Consider the following 17,705-nt stretch of genomic DNA (forward strand, 5'->3'; position numbering starts at 1 on the left):
GATTATTTATGTAATTTACTTACATACAATCACCGTCTACTTAATATTTAACAGCTTGGAGCAAAATTTACTAAGAACTGAAAACAAATTGACCTATGTTCATTAATTTTTGTACTTTTAATTTGGGAATGATCACAAAAATACTCTGATTTGATAGGCCAAATCCAAGATTTTCTCAATGTAATTTCAGGAATGCATGATCAATTGTCATAGCCCATGTTTGTTTAAATATAAGTTTAAATGCTGATTACGCTTGTAAATTAAGTGTAATTTCAGCTTAATACTGTATTGATTTACTACTCGCTAGTTAAAAACTTTGATTTTGATATACAGATTTTTATTAAAATTGCATAATCTCAGTTTCATACTTCGAGGGTCACTTTACATGAAATTACCCTGCATTCACAATATTATGTATAAGAAGACCAAGTCCTTTATTCGTTGACAAGCCACGTCGGCCATTCCTCCTTACACCTACCATCCTGTCGTACCCACATAATCTCACCTTTTACATTGTGCCCAAAATTTGCAAAGTTTATATTTCTGAATGTCCCAGCACTGTGGATCAGTTTATCCCAAGATCTCGGATCCAAGCCTCGCAGAAGAAAGTCCATTTGGCACTTTGTTTGTAAAATATATCTTGTGACACATTCGATGTTTACCGACAAAGTTAATTAAACCTCAGTGATAAGTCACCACAGAGTTCGGTTTCTCTGCCATCTGGTAGAGTGAAATGGAATATCAGAATTGACATGCAGGCAGCCTTAATGTTATCAAAGCAAAATACCTGCGCATGATAGCTGAAGCCATCTGGTTCTTCTATTGTTGTTGTTCTATTGTTCTTGCCCAGTCATGTCTAATTAGCAGTCCTACTCCATTACTGCCTCCTCCATTCGTACTACCACTATAGATCATTCAATAGTTATCAGTGTAGAAATCACCATTTCCTGGCCATCTTATTTCACATAGACCCAGAATATCTAGTTCTCCTTCATTCATGACAAGTTTAGCTTCTTTCATTTTTCCTGCTTCCAGCAGCATTCTCGCTTTCCGCATTTCAATTTTTTTTTGGACTCGGTATTGCAAGGATTTCGCTTAATGACGACCTGGGAAGCTTTGTTCATTCCCCTGCCAGATCTTGGGTTCGGTTCCACGCCTCATGATCAGTAAATGATACATCTTGCTGCGACATCATGGTTGCTTAACTTGTGATTAAGTAGTGCAGTGGTTTCCCGTTGCCTTCTGCACATATTTGAGGCCGCTCCTCACCTGGGGAACAGAAGCTTGCTGTAGCCACCCCTACCATGGGGAACAGACACTAGAAGGATTGTTTTTTCTTGGTTTACTCCACTAGCGTCTTCTAGGTTGACCAGGCTTCACTTGTAACCTGGCAAGGGGTCCTTACAAGGCGCTACCAGCCGGGCCAACTGGACCAGGGTTTTTTAAAGAGGTGTTATTCCTCTATCACTCGCCCTTTGTCTTGACTTGTGACAGGCAGAGCCTGGCTTCCCAAAATAGTGGGTCCAGGATGGTGGGGTTTTTTACAACCCAAGTAACAATATTCATCTACTTCCTAATCTAAATTTCCTGCATCACCTGACTTCGTTTAACTGTTTCCACATTAGGTTTATTAATTTAGATTTCACTTCAAATTCCCATATTGTTTTATCTAAGGTTTCTCTATCAACAAAATCAAAGGCCTCTTTAAATTTCACAAATATCATTTCTGTGTCCTGGAGTTCATTATTCTATGATGAATTATTGGTTTTAAATCAAATATTTGTTCTAAACAAAATTTTCTTTTTGTACCGCTTTTCCCAAACCATTGGGGTCGCGGGTACTAACTGTATCTATTAACTTGACGTGATGACCACAAATTGTCCGTATGGATTTAATTATTACAGTTAATTGTGTCCAAGTTCCACCTTGTCAATACAATTCAGAATGTATTTATGAATTGTATTGACAAGGCGAAACCTGGACACAGTTAACTGTAATAGGTGTTAACTTTGTCGCACATGATCATTTTGTTTTGCGGCCGGATGCCCTTCCTGACGCCAACCCTACTTGGAGGGATGTAATCGCTATTGTGTATTTCTGTGTTGGTTGGTAGTGTGCTGCATTGTTTGAATATGAAGAGGAGAGTGTTGGGGCAAACACAAACACCCATTCCCCGAGCCAGAAGAATTAATTACATAAGATTAAAATCCCCGATCCGGCTGGGAATCGAACCCAGGAGCCTCTGAACTGAAGGCCTCAATGCTGATCGTAGAGCCAATGAGTCAGACATTCTGAGAAAGATCTGCCTTTTTGAAATCCACTCTGATATTCACCTAATTGCCTGTTTGAAGTGTTGTTTCTACTCTGTTCAGCAAGATTTTTGAGAATACCTTGTAAGCAATTTGCAGTAGGGATACTCCCCTATAGTTATCCACATTTTGCTTCTCACCTTTTTATGCAGTGGGTGTATGAGGGCCACTTTCCATTGTTCCAGAATCTTCTCATTTTCCAAATATCTTCAAAGATTAACTAGTGCTCTTAAAAGATTTTCAGTTGAGAACATTTTAGAAGTTGAGCTGTTTGAGTCCTTTCCACTAGCTTGATTGCTTTTAGGCTGTTAATTATTTCTTTAACAGTGGATGCCATATTTGCTTTCATATTTTCATTTATTTCTGGGAATTTGCCGGGTTAAGTGGCTCAGACTGTTGAAACGCTGGCCTTCTGACTCCAATTTGATAGGTTTAATCCTGCCTCAGTCCGATGGTATTTGAAGGTGCTCATATACGTCAGCCTCATGTCGGTAGATTTACTGACACATTAAAGAACTCCTGCAGCACTAAATTACGGCACCTTGGCATATCCGAAAACTGTAAGAGTAGTTAGTGGTATGTTTCTGGGAATTCCAACTTATGATTTGGTTCAGGACAGTTTAAAACTTGATTAAAATACTTTACTAGTATTTCACAGTTGTCAATATTTTTTTAGGCCAGTTCTATCATTTTCATCTTTAACCATTTCACTGCTGAGTTGTGGACAGGTTGGTGCAGCCCCAGTGCTGTATTATTTCAGCCAACAACCTCAACATAGATTATCACCAGTCTGAACAGAAAATACAAGCACTCACTGCAGAATAATATTTAGAGACAGTATTTTATCTCGTCAGTTTGTTCATACAGTGTTGGAGACAGTTCATGTTTGGGACCCAGGGTTTGATTCCACATGAGATGGTAAAAATTTTGTCCATTTGGAGCATGCTTAGAGATTTTCATTTGCATTACGAGCTGTGTCTATTACAAGTATACACAATACCAATACATATACACGATTAACAGCAGAGAGTTAATCACACAATATTGATAAAATGGAGTAGAACTTCTCATGAACTTAGCATCAACTGTCTGTTTATAAAAATTAGTTTGTTTCATCCACTACCTTTACCAATGCCTCTTCGTTCGCAAATACCTTGAAACAATCAATTTCAGGGCATTCGGTGGTCAAATTATTATTTGACATGGCTAGGTTTGGTGCTTGAAATGCATGCACCTTTGGCACATACTCTTTGTCCAACTACGGGGGAGCCGATGACCTTCGATGGTAGGCCCCTTAAAACAACAAGCATCATCAGCCAACTACGGGGGCAAGCCTAGGTCAGTTCTTCCTCTCTCTGGCAGCAAATCATCACCACTATCACTTCACTAATATCCTGAACATCACTACCGCCACTATCGAAACCCACATTGGATTCAAACTCCCAACAATGTAAGATTTCCTCCGGTCACGTCTTACGTACTACGCAGCAGCCATAATTCCAACACAATGTTTACAACTGTGTGACAAAAGATAAAAGTTTTCCTGCAGAACTACTTGAGAAAATATTATAAACTAATTGATTTAACATGTGGCAAATAGATGACAGAAGCATATAATACAGTTGTAAAGCAGATCGTGTAGATTAGATCACAGCACTGGCAGGCCATTTCAATCTATTCGAGTATATTGTATCACAGCATTGAAACGTTTAAAGCATATCGTCGTTGCCGGGACAAAACCTCCTATGTGAAATATTTTAGCTTAGAACTTTGGCCGGTAAGGTTCTGTCATCTAAGGTGCAATATTGTGTGACATTTGTCAAGGTATTCTCGCTCTTCATAATGTATGTGCTGCGGGTCAGTATATCTCCAAAAATATTATCACATAGGAGGTTTCGTCCCGGCAACAACGATATACTGGGGGCTTGATAGCCCTTTAATTTACTTGTATCTGATAGAAGTTTCAGGTGTTATTTTTAACGAAACTCTCTTGCTCTTCAATAAGTTTTGATTTTTCGATAGATTGTTTAACTCCCCTATTATTATTGTCATCATCATCATCATCATCAATTAGTTACTCGCCAACATTCTGTCGTGGTATTCATCTGTTTACATCTTGTCTCTACCTTCTCCAGACCCTTAACAGCTGACTGCTTTCTAGTAGTAATAATAATACAGTAGAAGTTAATTCAAAATAGGTTAATTCAAAATCTCGCCTAATTCGAAGCAGCTCTTGTTCCTGGAAACATGAGGTACCGTTTTGCATATTATTTAAATAGTTTAATTCGAAATACAGATAATTCGTTATTCGAAGAACAATGTCAGTCCCGTTACCAAAATTCAGACTTTTCATTTGACTTCCTTTTATATTGAAAGAAAAAAGTATTTTACAGAGTAATTTGAATTCAAAATTTCTCTGTGTCATGAAAGAACGAGTCTTCCGGAACGTGCAGTGGTAACTTTGCGCACTTTCACGTATTTCGTGCGTGTCTACAGTGTGCTTCATATCTGCTATGTTTGAGCGGAATCGTAATTATTTTGTATTTTCCGTTTTAAGGATTGCCACAATATCACGTAGCAGGAAGTGTGCAGAGAGGTAGAATCCGCGAACGCTGGCGATGGCGACAGTTGGCGAAAAAGCGTGGCTTGTAGCCTATAATCAATTTGTACGCACCAAACAATATTGTCAATGCCGATGAAACTGCATTGTTTGTTAGTTTGTTTTATTTTTTTAAATGCTGAGGCCAAACAGACTTCCAAAGGAGAGAATTGCCAGCCGGGTAATGTACTGTGTTGCTATGCAGTGCACACGGAAGCGAGAGACTTCCTTCCCCGTCATAGGAAAGTTCAAAAAGCCACGATGTTTTAAGGGCGTCGGGCACTTTCCATGCCAGTACAAGGCATCTAAAAATGCAACAAACAGTACAGTAAGTAATCCAAAAGATAAAGCATTTGCACAGGGGAGCCAGCATAATTTTTCCTCGTCTTTGAATCGTGTTTTTCTTCCTTTCGTTGCGTGAGGTTATATTTTGTCATTGTTTTATACAAGTGCATTATTTGAATAATGTATGCACTTTGTTGGATACATTTCTGAAATAGTGTTTTCCATGGCATTTGAAAAGTTTAAACTGAGAATCAAGGTGATTGCATGCATGAATGGGTCTTAGAAGTGCCATGGCGGGAAATCGTACAAGTATAGTCACTGTACTGGTGTTGTAATGTGGACGGAAGCGACGGACTTTCTCCCCTCGTCATAGGAATGTTTGATAAGCCGCAATGTTTTAAGGGCATTGGGTACTTTCCGTGCAAGCACAAGGCATCTAAAATGCATACAGTACAGTAATCGAATGAATAAAGCACTTGCACAGGGGAGCCAGTATAGATTTCTCCTCGTCTTTGAATTATGTGTTCTTTCTTTTGATTTCACTGCGTGAGGTTATATTTGCCGGTGAGTTATCAAAGTGCATTATTTGAATACTGTAAATGCACCTTGTTGGATACATTTTTGAAATAGTTTTTTTCCATGGCATTTGAGAGCTTTAAACTGTGAATCAAAGTTGATTGCATGTAGTAACGGGTCTTAGAATATATTGTGACACCGCAAGAGTTGGCATTTCTGAAGTACGTTGGTGGTTAATTCGAAATCACGTAATTTGAAGTCTGATTTTTGCATCCCAGCGACTTTGAATTAATGAGGTTTTATTGTAATAATAATGTTAATGCTATTGGTTTTACGTCCCACTAGCTACTTTTACAAGTTTTAGGGACACCCAAGAGTTGTTTTACATGCCAGTATATCTGCTGATATGACGCTGGCTGATTTGAGCACCTTATATACCAGCGGTGTGAGTCAGGATCAAACCTGGCATCTTGCTCGAAAGGCCAGCGCTCGATCATCTGAACCACTCAGCCCAGCGGCTAGTTTACTGTTGTTTCTTCCCCACTCCAATACTCTCCACAGGCTAGACCTTGCTCCTGTGGAACACATCTTCAGCTACACAACCATGCCACCTTCCTTAACACTGGATACCTTCTGGTTTTTACCTCATTGTCCTTACCATTAATGTCAACTCAGCAACAAGGTCTTCAGCACTACGTTGAGAAATGAGGGGGATTTTCACCAGCCCTAAAATTGGCAGCAGGAAATAGGTCATATCTTTTTTGTGTGACTTCATAACCTGGATCAAGCTTTTGATCTTGATTGTATCAGGTTCCTTTTTATCATAAACTTCACATGAGGCTCCAATACCACCATCCTAGGTTCATCCTTCCCTCTATTAGAGTTTCATCGAACCGTCAGTCCCTCATTAAATAATGTACCTATCAAGAACTTTTGTGGCAGGAAGCAACTTCACCATGCCATTCATACCAAGTGCAGTGTTCTCATTTTACGAGGAAACTTCATATCTTTCTGCCACTGGCCAACCTTAGAGAAGACAGGCGACAAAAAACGAAACTAGATTATATCGAAACATCGGCTCACACTTTCCTCCGGGGAACATGTTCCAATACTATCAGCAAATGTGGACATTTAGAGAAACAACAAAATCTAATGAGAATAAAATAATGCCAGGAATTCAAATATTATTAAAAATACTCTTCATATTATCATGATCATCATCATCATCATTATAGAACCCTTCCAGCCTGCTGGCTAGGGTGGTGTTGAACAAGTTTTCACCATTGTTGTCTATCTAGAAATGGCTTCTCTCTTACCACTGGCTCCCAATTCCCTCCTCTTCTCTCCACAGACTCTTTCAGTTGGTATAGCCATCTCTTCCTAGGTCTAGGCATGCGTGTGTTGTTCTTGTGCCAGTCATTCATTTTACATGTCCATACCATGTTACTCTTCATGTCTTTTAACTTCTCCTCTGTCGAGTCCACTTCCAGTTCCATTCGGATGTCGTCATTCCTTACATGGTCGTCGCGTGTTTTTTGAAGGGTAGTTCATAGGAACTTCATTTCACTTGCCTATAATTTACTAAAGTATCTCTCTTTCAGTGTACATTGTACTAGACTATATGTGGGAATGGAGTATGACTTGTACTCTGCATACATGCAGGTTTATTGCTCACCACTTATTTCAGATTCTGTTGAAAATGACCTTCTGCAGTAAGATATGCCGTACATCTCTTAAACAAATTGTTTGCCGCTGTCTGTTATTCCTCTTCGGTAATAGACTGTATTCGATGCGGTGTTTCGGTCTTCAGGTCTTCTATAGTACGGGAATTATTTTGGTAAACTTTGCCCTTTAAGGTATCCAAAAATAATAATCACAGTAAGTTAGGTTGGCTGATCTAGGGGGCCATAAACCTGTACTAATTTTCCAGTTATCAAAAACTGGAAGTGAAGTTTCTTTAGAATTAAAAGAGTGGTAAGTGCTGTGGTACCATCCTATTGAAAATATCCATAATCCTCCTCTTTCTTTGTCAGCTCTTTGAAAAGATGCCAAATTGTTCTCGTGTACCCATCTGAATTTACGCTGTCATTGAAAATCTAGGCCCAATTATCCTTCGTGCACCTACCACTCACCATACCCCTATTTTAATGGGATGCAATGGCACTTCCTGTACATTATGTAGGGTCTTAGTACTCTACAATCACACAGTTTAAGAATTTATATGTCCAGAAATTGGAACCATGCCTTATCAGACATAAACATTAGCTACGAGATCCAAATTTCAGTTATAAACACTTTCACAAAACCAATTACAGAACTTTATTATTGCAACAAAATCTGTCTGGTGAAATGTCAGCACAAACCTTGTTTTATATGGTCGAAAGATCAGCAGTCTGCTCGCTTTGTGGGCCAACCCCATGGAAATGTTTGTTTCCTACGCTGGACAATTAAAGGCCCTGGTGGCTTATTTTGGAGTTTTATTTTCTTAACTCATTAAATGTAATGTTGAATTTTAGTCGGTGTGCTGAAAACCCTATTGCATTATTTTGTTCTGGAGATATAAGCGGAAAATGACCACAGCCCTTGAGCGAGTGACTTCATTGTGGGCGAACTGCCTTGTGCACACCATCAGGAGGTGTAGCAGAATCAGACAGTGCAACTGTTGGCTTGGCATATTTAACTACTGTAAATGATACCTATGTTATTTATTTATTTATTTAGCATATCATGAATACAATATTATATACAACGTGTACAACAACCATCTCAAGTTCATAACTGAAGTTCCATATCAAAATTTGAGAGCCAGAAATGAGCTTTGCTTGAGACACAGTGTAACTCCTCTATAGAGCCTCTAGAAGCATACAAAGGACACTCAAATGCAATGTGATCCACTGTCTGCTCCTCTTCTCCGCAGTCACAATGCGGTGATGTCTTCCATCCCCATTTGAAGAGAGTGGCTCCACATCTACCTTGGCCGGTCCTAATTCGGTTTAGCATCCTCCACTGCCATCTGAGAAGGAAAAATCCATCTGGACACTTGCAGGGGTTCTTAATGATGTGATGATGTGGTAACGAGTATTGCTGTTGCCATTGTTCTTTCCAGGCGTCTAATACATTAAAGGAGGTGTCCTGTAGATTCACTGCAGTACGCCAAGATGGGTGTCTGGATTTCAGTCGTTTAGCTGGAGAAGCTGCTATGTCAGAATGAATAGGGAGGTGAGGATTGTTTTCTATTTTCTTCCATTAGTTAAGCAGTGACTGTGATCTTCTTAGGGATGGAGGTGGTATGAGGCTTAGGGTGGGAAGCCAGTGCGTGTTGGTTGGATGCACCCTGTAATGATACTCATTGCTTGTTCAGCTGGGTGTCTACTAGTCCAGTGTGAGCACTGTTAAGCCAGATTGAGCAACAATATTCACCAACGGAATAAGAGAGTGCAAGAGCAGTGGATCTCAGGATTTGAGCATTAGCACCCTAGGATGTACCCACCAGCTTTTGAAGTATGTTATTCCTGGTCTTGATCTTGGCTGACACATTACAGAGGTGATTCTTATAGGTCAAGGACCTGTCCAGGATGACTCCCAGGTATTTTAGATTGCTACAGTACTGTAGATTCTCTTCTCTGAATGGTGTGGTTGGTTTGTACCCAGCACTTCAATTCCGCAAGTGGAAGGTAGACACAACAGTTTTCTGAGGGTTTGGTCTAAAGTTGTTCTGATGAAAGTAACTGTCTAGAATCTTTAAGTCTGATGTAAGCATCGACTTAGACTCATCAAAAGCGCTGGTGTTGGGCGACCAATGCAATGTCATCTGCGTAGAGGAATTTTCTTGATTTGGTTACTGGGAGGTCATATGAGTACAGGTTGAATAGTAGAGGGGCCGATACAGAGCCCTGAGGGCTTATGTACTTTACTTCTGGAGTCTTCTGAAAAAGTGTGAAAGTACCTATTACTCAGCATTTTACTGAGTACGGTGGAGAGTTTCAGGCAAGGGATAATGCTGATAAATTGGAGAAGGAGCTTATCTTGCCACACGGTGTCATATGCAGCTGTCAGATCTAAGACACCCATGCTTACCATTTTGTTCTCAAAGCCATTTTCAATATGAGTAACTAGTGCTAAAACCTGTTCGTCACAGCGTCGTCCAGGTCTAAATCCTGCTTGCTCGACTGGAATGTGCTGATTTATTGTCACAGAGATCCTGTTATGTATCAGCCTTTCCAGAAGCTTCATTGTAACACTGAGGGGTGCTATTGACCGGTAACTCTCAACTTTTGTTGGGTTCTTAGTTGTTTTTAATACAGCTACTATTTTTGTTTTCTTGAAGAGTGAAGCTAGGTACCTGTCTCTAGTATGTTTGTGAAGAAGTTAGTAAGCCATTTAGCAGCAGTTGGTCCAAGATGAAGAAGGAACTCTGGATAAATACCATCAGCACCTGCTGCTTTCCCAGGTTTTAGACTTTCTATGGCCTGCTTAGTTTGTGGTGGTTGAAATGGGGCAGAGAATTCAGAGGATCGTTGAGCTGTACGTTTCTTTTCCTTGAAGAGTTGCTTTACGTGCCTTCTATGATTGAAACCTTTGAGGTAGAGATCATATGCTTGGCCATGTCATCTAGACCGATGCTTGTTTTTGGTCTAATTTTGCTGTTTTGTGTGTCCAATTTCCTGATCAGTCTCCAAGCTTCCCTGCTGGAGTGAAGTCTAGGGACTCAACAGTTTCGTGCCAAATTCTTTTCCTGTTTTCATCTAGAGATTGTAAAAGTTCAGAAGCTGTATCTGGATCATCATTGACCTCAAATTCTTAGAAGAGCCTTTCACTCTCCTCGTTCCACCAGGGATGTATTGTTTAAGATATCCTCTTGGGATACATCGTTTTGCTGCACTTTTAACTACACCAATGAATCTGCTGTAGTTGCTGTGGATAGGTTTTATCCATTGCAGATTGGAGTCAATCTGTTGAGAAAATTCATCCCAGTTGGCTTTTTAAAAATTCCATCTCTGTTTCGGGCAGGATTGAACGATAGGCACAGGCAATCCAGACTGGAGAATTATTGGTCTGTGCTGACTGTGAGGAAATTTGTTGAGCACTGTGCATTGTATGTTGCTGAGTGGGTGTTGTGACTGCGTTACAAAACAGAGATCCGGGGTGTATTCTTAGTTCCATCGTGCAGAAGAGAAGGAAGCCTTATCCTTGGCATCATAGATAAGTTTAAGGTTTTCAGTTTCCATCCATTCAGTGAGCTTTTCCCCATTACTGTCGTTCTCCTTGTATCCCCATAGTGTGTGATGGCTGTTGAAGTCTTCTGCAATTATACTTGTATTTTACAGAGTTGAAATTGGCGGAGATGGCCTGGGAGTTCCAGGGGGTTTATGTACTTTGACTATTGTCAAATCGCAAACTTTGATTGAGGTAATAAATATTTCATTATCTGGGGAGGATGGCAAGACTTGATAGTGGGTGATATCGCTCCTCACATACGTGGTAATCTCGTACTTTGCATGATTAATTGCGGACACTAATTTAAATCCTGGAATTTTCCCTCTGGTTTGCAGTTGGAGATCATTTTCCATGTGGGTTTCTTGAAACAGGATGATATGAGTCTGGTGTTCTTTGAGAATCTTTGCTAGGTGTTCACACTTTGCTCTGCTCATGCCCTCAATGTTAAGCTGGTATATTTTCACTGAAGGGCCAATGTTACAAACTTGAGAGCCCTGAAAAGGGCCTATAGGTGTGTTTCTTCTCCGTTTTCCTTGACCGAGATGTCGTATACGACAGTTTGGTCTCATCTTATTCTAATGTTGCTCACTTAGCACCACCCGGGGGACATGTGTAGGGTAATTTAAGGTTAAACCTACGGACATGAGCAACAGTGGTCCCCCGATACCTAAGTGAAAACATGGTTAACTGTGTTGTGTATGGTTGCAACCACGCAAGCACTTCAAAAACATCAAGGGAAGAAGGTGTAGGTTTTCACAGATTCGCCAGTCAAGAGAAATCACCGGAGAGATCCCGAGCTTGGCTGTAAAAAATTAGTCGTGCTAATTTCTCACCAACTCGACTTCACTCCCTTAGAAGAAGATCCCTAATATGAGCTACCACAAAACATTGTCTCTGACCCTAGGCCCCTGGATGGAGCAATCCCCCATTTCACCTGCATCAGCTATAAACTGTATGTAATACTGTCACTTGTTAAAAATAACTAAATGTAACATGGGTAATTTAATTATTTAACTATATATACCGATATTGTCTTGCTACAGGAAGATTTTTCATCACATCTTCAAAAAAGAATGCCATGAAATATTCTAAATATATTTTTTCATTTTTTATTAATCAACGTATTCTGGTTCTTGCCCCTCAGCACCCTTGAATCCTACGTATGTACCTCCCTCTTGGGGATATAATTTTCGGATTGCCTTCACTACACAAGATGGTATAACTTTTCTCTTCTTTCTTCCTGAAGGAGTCCATGAGTTGTCGCAGCACACAAACCATCTATAGGCTATGGACCGCCAGGTAGCATTAGTTTTCATAAGCAGTCTTTCCCTCAAATAGGGGATATTTGTTTTATTCATATGAAGACAAGGTGTGGTATTTAACACAACATTAGAAAAGTTCTTGTGCCAAACAATACACATCACACTTCTGTGCATCACATTTGTTGTTTCACTGTCTTTACAACAGAAACTTTCAGGAGCAAAAGGCATCACTTCACAATGTTCGCACTTACTCCAGTCGGTGTTTCTCGGTTTTTCCGAAATAACAGATGCCAGTGGTTCGTTTTGTACTCCATATGTTATGCACTTGGGTTCAAATTGATGGGCTTCCCTTTTCTGGACATGGCTATTCATTCCAAACAACGTGCTGACACTGAGAAACACTCGTAGATAGACTGAAGTGGCACGCGATACGCTGTTGTAAGGCAACAGTAATGTTGCACTGTTCCCTATCTAAAACTTGGGATCAAATGCTTCCATTTCCAATTGTTTACTTAATACACAATCAATATACACAGTAATACACAAGCAACAGTCACACACATGTTCCAGTACAATTCTCAGAAGCAGCAAACTGCTGGAATGTTATGTCATATGGTTTCCCACACTGCAGTTGGGAGAGCTGGAGGTTTTCCCTTGGCAGAATGGTACGAGTTTCCTCATAAAATGAGAGCACTTTATCACTGTACTCCTATCAGCTGCTTTTAAATACTTTTGAATACTGTTATTGTTACACACCCAGCACCATATAACTTTACAGAATCAGCCATCTTCTGTATCATTGTTGAGTGTCGTTATGTTCAAACTTTAATTATTACATGATCTGTATATTTTCAGGATGAGTTAGCTCATAAGGAGAAAAATGGAGATCCCAGCAGTAGGAATGACAATGGAAACATTCATATTATGGAAATGGATTATGATCTGAATGACAATTCTGGTGACATGTCTGCTAGTGATACTACCGTTGTGGAAGAGGAAAACTGTGGCACGACTAAAGAATCGCAGGAAAAATCCTCAAGGTAATAAATTGGCTCTAGTTATTCGTAATCAGTCATAAATGGGAGGAACAAACAAGTGACAAATCAAGTCATGTATAAAAATATAGGTATATGAATAGGAACATATCATAGTGGGAGTGATGAGGAAAGAGTGTACTTGTTTGAAGACATCATTGTGTGAAAATGTAGAGATTGTCCTTTTCTTTCTTTGTTTCCATGTCATCCGTGTCTGTTCTTTCTGCCTATGCCTATACTGACCTGTCATCATATTTATCTTTATTGCTTGTTTCTGTTCATGTTCCTTTGTTTGGCTATTGTTGATGCTCTTGGAGCAGTCAGCTGCTGATGGTGCTCTGTATTCTCATTGTGATAAAGTAGAAATTTTATAGTAAAACTGTTTTTATATTCGTATAGACAAAAGTACTAGACAAGCTATTTCATAAACAGAATCTTCAGCACTTTAAGATCTGTACCCTGTATTTACAATCATATTTATGTGATTACCCCAATGAAGATCTTTCCTTGCTGTAAATACCTAGGTATTAATATAAGGAAAGATCTTCATTGGGGTAATCACATAAATATGATTGTAAATAAGGGGTACAGATCTCTGCACATGGTTATGAGGGTATTTAGGGGTTGTAGTAAGGATGTAAAGGAGAGAGCATATTTGTCTCTGGTGAGACCCCAACTAGAGTATGGTTCCAGTGTATGGGATCCTCAACAGGATTACTTGATTCAGGAACTGGAAAAAATCCAAAGAAAAGCAGCTCGATTTGTTCTGGGCGATTTCCGACAAAAGAGTAGTGTTACAAAAATGTTGCAAAGTTTGGGCTGGGAAGACTTGGGAGAAAGAAGATGAGCTGCTCGACTAAGTGGTATGTGTGATACAAATTCTTATAATTTTGTTAATTACCACCTATTCAATAAAATAAGAATGTAGTACAAACTTACATATTTATTAAGATGTTTATATGGTACATGTTTCGCTCCTTTTTAGAAGAGTAGAAAAAGGAAAACAAATGACAGAATTGGAAAACATATACATTCATTTAGATCAACAATACAACAAAAATAAAAACCTAAATGACGAAATTGAAATAAAGAACCCCATCTTAGTACAATTACCGGAACTAATACAAATGCTTAAATCAGATATAAATAAATTCTATAAACATTTTAATCCGACAAAAGTTAATGGCTTATTGACGCAAACAAACTCAACTCCTCCCCTTACTTCTCCTAGACAATCCCCTCCACAATCTACTGCAGCTATCAATGCACCGCCTACCTTAACTTCCCCTTCCCATTCCCCGCCAAAACGTAAACTCACCCACACTCACTCATATAATACAAGAAGTGCAAACAGAACAACAGGTAGTTCTCAAGAGGCTAGGAGTAACACTAAACACTTACACAGCAGAAAGAAAAGTATTCTTCCAGTAAGAAGTTCTACAGAATTATAATCAAAACCATAAACATATAATTTTTTTATCTTTCATTACAGATATACCAACAAGCCATTTTGGAACATACGAGAACATTTTAAATCCAATATCACATTAGAAAGTGTTTCATCAACAAGTTTGTTCACAAACAATATTATCCTATTGACAATATAAAATTAATGCCAATACATTTGTATAAATGTTACTCCAGCAACGAGAACAAGTCAAATGTCCATAACATAGACAATTATCAACTGCAGAAAATTGTCAATATAGTTTATGAAGTTTTAACGACAATCATACAAGTTAAGCAACATGAATCAATACAATTAGGTAGATCTCAAAAGTTTTTTATTTTTTATTTATTTTTTATTTTTTAAACAATTTAAAAGATGTTCACCAGATGAGTTTCATCAATAAAATGTTAGACTAAGATAGATTTTAGACAAAAAGTTTTAACTTAAAGACATAATTTTATTGTTAATTGACTTGTAAAGTATTATAAGATTTGTCAGTTAGTTTTATACGAATAATCTTAATCCAAAAGAATTGTTTCATGATCTTATACAACCTTAAGTGAATAATAGTTGGCTGATGATGCTCACGAAAAAGGAGCGAAACATGTACCATATAAACATCTTAATAAATATGTAAGTTTGTACTACATTTTTATTGTATTGAATAGGTGGTAATTAACAAAATTATAAGAATTTGTATCACAAGTAGATCTTCGTTACGGACAAAGAAGATGAAATTTATAACCTGCAAAAAGTGGTATGTTCCGAGCTGTCAGTGGAGAGATGGCGTGGGAGGACATCAGTAGACGAATAAGTTTGGGTGGTGTCTTTAAAAGTAGGAAAGATCACAATATGAAGATAAAGTTGGAATTCAAGAGGACAAATTGGGGCAAATATTCGTTTGTAGGAAGGGGAGTAAGGGATTGGAATAACTTACCAAGGGAGATGTTCAATAAATTTCCTATTTCTTTGCAATCATTTAAGAAAAGGCTAGGAAAACAACAGATAGGGAATCTGCCACCTGGGCAACTGCCCTAAATGCAGATCAGGATGGATTGATTGATTGATTGATTGATTGATTGATTGATTGATTGATTGATTGATTGATTGATTGATTGATTGATTGATTGATTGATTGATTGATTGATTGATTGATTGATTGATTGATTGATTGTAGCAGCTGTAACGAAGGTGATAATTTCGTGATATAAATACAGTAATACAGTAGCCTTGTCAGTTTTGTTCAAAAAAGAATTTGAGATATAATTTGACTGACCAGATAATGAATGGTCTTTGTGTTCTTGATGATTATTAGGGTTTGAATATTCAAGAAAAGTCATATTGTTTTCCAGTCTTCCATTTTGGCTATTTGTTGTAATTAAGCACAAATTTGACATATCTGAGCATATTTAGCCTTATTGTATATGGCATATAAATGCATACTTTACCATTGCTTTTATTGTTTGGTCTTATTTTGGTCATTTTAGTTATTAAAGATCACATTTTGGTTATATTTTCCACGGAAAAATGTTCTGTACATTGAATGTGATGTCGGATGTTGCTTATGCAAATGTGTTTATGGCATTGTGGTGAAACTTGAAGTTCAAGTCTCAAAGCTGAATAGTTTATGCTTATTGTATCTCGTTTGAGTTTACATCACTAATTTTAGAATAACTACCTGTGGAGTAAGACTTGCAGTGTGGTTATTTGCGTTCACTGGAAAGTCACCCTCGTTAACCATTTATAGGTCATTGGCTAAATTTTTAGCCACCTGAGTTTTCCCTCTTATTTTTTATTGGAAGAACATTGTTTATAGCAGAGGTAACTGTTGGTTGGATGTCATTTAATGTAATATTGTTTTTTCATAAAACACTTTCAAACAAACTTCAGAACCTGGTGGCTTAATATTTAGCCACTGTTCGTTTGTACTGACAGTAGGCTGGTGGCTAAATATGTGCACTATTAGCTATTAGCTCTACATGAATTATTGACAATGGTTAAAAATCATTACACTTACATAACAATATGAATATTGGGATATAATACGATAATCACTCCAGAAACACTCGATAAATAGCAACGAACTGAGGATATACACAACACGTGATACCGCTAGGTACGCAAGAACTCAGTGTCTAAATACAGGTAATTAGCCACTCTCATCCCAGATGGTAGCACAGTAGAGGAAATGACACAGAGAACAGAAAGTGGCCAAATATTAAGCCACTGAACGTTTGCAGACACCACCAAATTCAATAAGGCCCATTATCAATGGCTTCTGTCAAGCATATTCGACTTTATTGAAGTGTCCACATATTTAGCCACTGTTCATGTATGTAAACTAAACATAAATTAATATGAGCGTTAGAGGGTTAAGAGACAAGGAAATACCACAAGCACTTCTTATCTGCCATATCACTTGTGGCTAATGACCTCTTCTGGTAATGCTTAAATTATCTTTCTCCCCTTGCCTTTCTTAAAAATTTCATTAGAGACAATTTTCAAGGCTTCATAGTTACATTAACAGTGATAGAGCTGACATAAAGATACCTAAAGAAAGTGTAGTAGAAGTTTTAAATTATTATTTATTGAATATCCTAATAGGTAGAACCCTATTTTACATGACTATATTAGGGTTTTAGTTTTGAGCAATTAATTAATTACTAACTGAAACTCGTCAAGACATGACGGTCAGTGGGGTAAATATTTATTGGATTTCCTTATGCAGTAAAACCCTCGATAATTTGAAATCAGTTAATTCAAAATCCTGCCTAATTCGAAGAAGCCCTCATTCTGGTTTTGCATGTTACTTAAATTGTTTAATTCGAAATACGGATAATTCATCTTTTGAAAGCAATTACCAAAATTCAGACTTTTAATTGAAAACTGCCTTCACATTTAAAAAATATACTTTTTTTTTTCATAGTAATTTAAATTCAAAATGTATCCGCATCATGACAGAACGTGTCTTCTGGAAAGTGCTGAGGTAGCTTTCCTTACTTTCATTCACTTCGGTGTGTCTACAGTGTGCTT

General features: G+C 38.2%; 1 protein-coding gene across 3 annotated transcripts in view; it reads left to right on the forward strand.

The window, feature by feature from the left end:
• The window catches only part of LOC136874939 (zinc finger protein 723), a 143,812-nt gene that overhangs the window by 81,634 nt on the left and 44,473 nt on the right, over positions 1-17,705 (forward strand). For all 3 annotated transcript variants that reach the window (XR_011018287.1, XM_068227678.1, XM_067148650.2), the window contains one exon: positions 13,044-13,228. Coding sequence is in view for 2 of the 3 variants with exons in the window: in XM_068227678.1 (XP_068083779.1) it covers positions 13,044-13,228 (185 nt within the window). In the remaining variant the exon portion in view is untranslated. The remainder of the gene's footprint in view (positions 1-13,043; positions 13,229-17,705) is intronic.

Source organism: Anabrus simplex, chromosome 5 (genome assembly GCF_040414725.1).
Source record: "Anabrus simplex isolate iqAnaSimp1 chromosome 5, ASM4041472v1, whole genome shotgun sequence".
NCBI lineage: Eukaryota > Metazoa > Arthropoda > Insecta > Orthoptera > Tettigoniidae > Anabrus > Anabrus simplex.